The sequence below is a fragment of the Eimeria mitis genome, genomic scaffold, assembly GCF_000499745.2.
Source record: "Eimeria mitis Houghton genomic scaffold, Emh_scaff714, whole genome shotgun sequence".
NCBI lineage: Eukaryota > Apicomplexa > Conoidasida > Eucoccidiorida > Eimeriidae > Eimeria > Eimeria mitis.
In genome coordinates, this window is record NW_013575204.1 from 1 (window position 1) to 2500 (window position 2500).

General features: G+C 55.1%; 3 protein-coding genes across 3 annotated transcripts in view; 2 read left to right on the top strand and 1 right to left on the bottom strand.

Moving 5' to 3' along the window:
* Positions 1-304: 304 nt before the first annotated feature.
* EMH_0020400 (uncharacterized protein) lies at positions 305-541 on the bottom strand (the record flags this gene model as incomplete). The annotated part of the gene is made up of 1 exon (XM_013501578.1): positions 305-541. The coding sequence occupies one exon, from the start codon at positions 539-541 to the stop codon at positions 305-307; it is 237 nt and encodes a 78-aa protein (XP_013357032.1).
* Positions 542-842: 301 nt separating this feature from the next.
* Positions 843-1616, top strand: EMH_0020410 (uncharacterized protein; the record flags this gene model as incomplete). The annotated part of the gene is given in 2 exon segments (XM_013501579.1): positions 843-1576; positions 1580-1616. Coding segments are annotated over 2 exon segments (771 nt in total).
* A 730-nt stretch (positions 1617-2346) lies between these two features.
* The window catches only part of EMH_0020420 (uncharacterized protein), a gene marked incomplete at both ends in the record, with an annotated part of 6141 nt that continues 5987 nt past the window's right edge, over positions 2347-2500 (top strand). The window contains one exon of the mRNA XM_013501580.1: positions 2347-2500. This exon is cut by the window's right edge and continues 1368 nt beyond it. Coding sequence (XP_013357034.1) covers positions 2347-2500 — 154 coding nt within the window.

Below are 2500 nucleotides of genomic sequence, written 5' to 3' on the forward strand. Positions count from 1 at the left end.
GCAGCAGCAGCAGCAGCAGGAGGAGGAGACAACGCGTATTTGTTTTTTCCTGCGGATATAGTGGAGGAGTTAAGAGACAGTCTAGAAGTATACACCCCAGCTGATCTTCGTGGGGCCCTAGAACAGCCAAAGAAGCTGCATGCGCTCTCGCTGCGGCTGCTGCTGCTGGGGGGACAGCACTATATAAACTGCGGCTTCTATCGCCATGCTGCGCTGCTGCAGCTGCAGATTGCTGCTGCACATCTACAAGGAGGAGACACCAGAGAATGTCAGCTCGCTATACACCGCATGCTGCCCTTCTTCCTCAAAGAACCATGGACTGATGTAAGCCTACTGTCTCCTTCTCACGTGTCTCCTCAGCTGTCTCCTTCTCAGCTGTCTCCTCAGCTGTCTCCTTCTCACCTGTCTCCTTCTCAGCTGTCTCCTCAGCTGTCCCCTCAGCTGTCTCCTTCTCAGCCGTCTCCTCACCTGTCTCCTTTTGTTTCTCCTTTTCTGTTTCCTTCTCTATATTCTTGGCTGTCTGTCTTTGTTTCTTCCCCATGAATCTGTCTCCTTTTCTGTCTCCTTATCTTTTGCTACTCACCTGTCTCCCCTTCCTTTTTCTGTCTCCTTTTTCGTATCTGTTGGTGTCTCCTTTTCTGTCTCTTTGTCTCTGGATACATCTATCCATAACCTGTCTCCTTTTCTGTCTCCTTATCAGTCTGTCTCCTCATTTCTCCCCTCTTTTGTCTCCTCTCTCTCTCTGCGTTTGTTTGTCTCCTCTCACTGTCTCCTATCTGTCTCCTTTCTCGTTAGACTGTCTCTACAGTGTCTGTCCCCTTCATCTGTCTCCCTTTGTTTCTATGGGGTCCCCACCTATTGTACAGCTGCAGCTGCTGTTACAGCAGCAGCAGCAGCAGCAGCTGCTGCTGCTGCTGCTGCATCGATGGTCCTTTGCTTTTCTCCTGCTTTCTTTTTCTCTCTCCCTCTTTGCGGCTCTTTTCTCTCTGAGGTCCCTCTTGTATTTGTCGTTGTTCCCGAACGCTGCTGCTTCTGCTGCAGCAGCAGCAGCAGGGACTGTGGCCGAGGAAGACACTGCTGCTGCTGCTGCTGCTGCTGCTTTTTTTTGTGTGCAGTTGTGGGTCTGCTGCCAGAAGCTGCTGGCTCGAGCGGAGGCCCTTCAAGGAGACCGGAGCGGGGCCCTTGCGACTTTGTATGTGCTGAGCAACTCTGCTGCTGCTGGTAGACAGCAGCAGCACCACCCGCAGCAGCAGCAGCAGCAGCAGCAGCAGCAGCAACAGCAGCAACAACAGCAGCAGTTCGACTGCCTTGAAGGCATCGAGACAGAGGGCCCTGACGGCTGTCTCCGCCGCTTCATCGCCTTAGCAGCAAGCAAGGATGCTGCAGCAGATGCAGCAGCAGCAGCTGCTGCTGCTGCTGCCCCCTGTTCGCGTAGCGACTCCTTCCCTCACCAGCATCATCAGCAGCAGCATCAGCAGCAGCAGCAGCAGCATGACGATGGCGACGCGGAGAGCGGCCAGTGGAGCGCGCTGCAGGAGGATGTAGGCTTGCCCCCGGGTTTACTAGATAAGGTGTCTGNGAGAGCGGCCAGTGGAGCGCGCTGCAGGAGGATGTAGGCTTGCCCCCGGGTTTACTAGATAAGGTGTCTGTACACCTGAAAGCAGCCCCCAACCTCTTCGCCTGGGTTGCTGCAGCACCCCACACAAAACCACCCGGGCAGCAGCAGCGTACAGCCCTTCCAGTAGCATACCTAGCATATGTAAGCTTATCACTCTCTAAGAGGTTTAGGGTTTAGGGTTTAGGGTTTAGGGTTTGGGGTTTGGGGTTTAGGGTTTAGTAGGGTTTAGGGCTCAGTAGGGTTTAATTGGGTTTAGGGGGTGGAAAGGGTTGAGTAGGGTTTGGGTTTTAGTTACTTGAGGGTTTAGGGTTTAGGGTTTAGGGTTTACGTTGCTTCCTCTTGCGCCAACTCTCCTTGTCAGGTGTCTCTGCCTTTTTTTGTTTGTTTGTCTCCTCCTGTGTTTGTTAACTTCTATCCCCTTTTTTATTAACTTTGTTCTTTCTGTTTGCTGTTGCTGCTGCGGTTGCTGCTGCTGCTGCTGCTGCTGTTGTTGCTGCTGCTGTTAGGGTTCAAGACCCAGCGGGTCGCTGCCGCTGCTGCGGGGGGGCCCCTCGCGCATGCATTTGGGTTTCTCCCCCCGCGACGGGGTGTCTCCTTCTTGGTGCATGCAGCTGCAGCGTGCTGGCAGCAGCTGGACAGCAACTTCTCGTTTCTCTGTTCCCTCAGCCTTTGCGGGGGGGCCCCCCCTGGGGGCCCCTGGGGGGCCCCCCCTTGTTCGGGGTTCAGGCATGGGCCCCCGGGGCTGGCAAGGAGAGGGCGAGCTAAGGGGCCCCCATGCTTTCAGCGCTGCTGCTGCTGCTGCTGCTGCTGCTTCTGCTGTTTCTGCTGCAGCAGAGACACATGAAGGGTATTCTGTGTATTGGGGGGAGAGAGAGGGGGGTG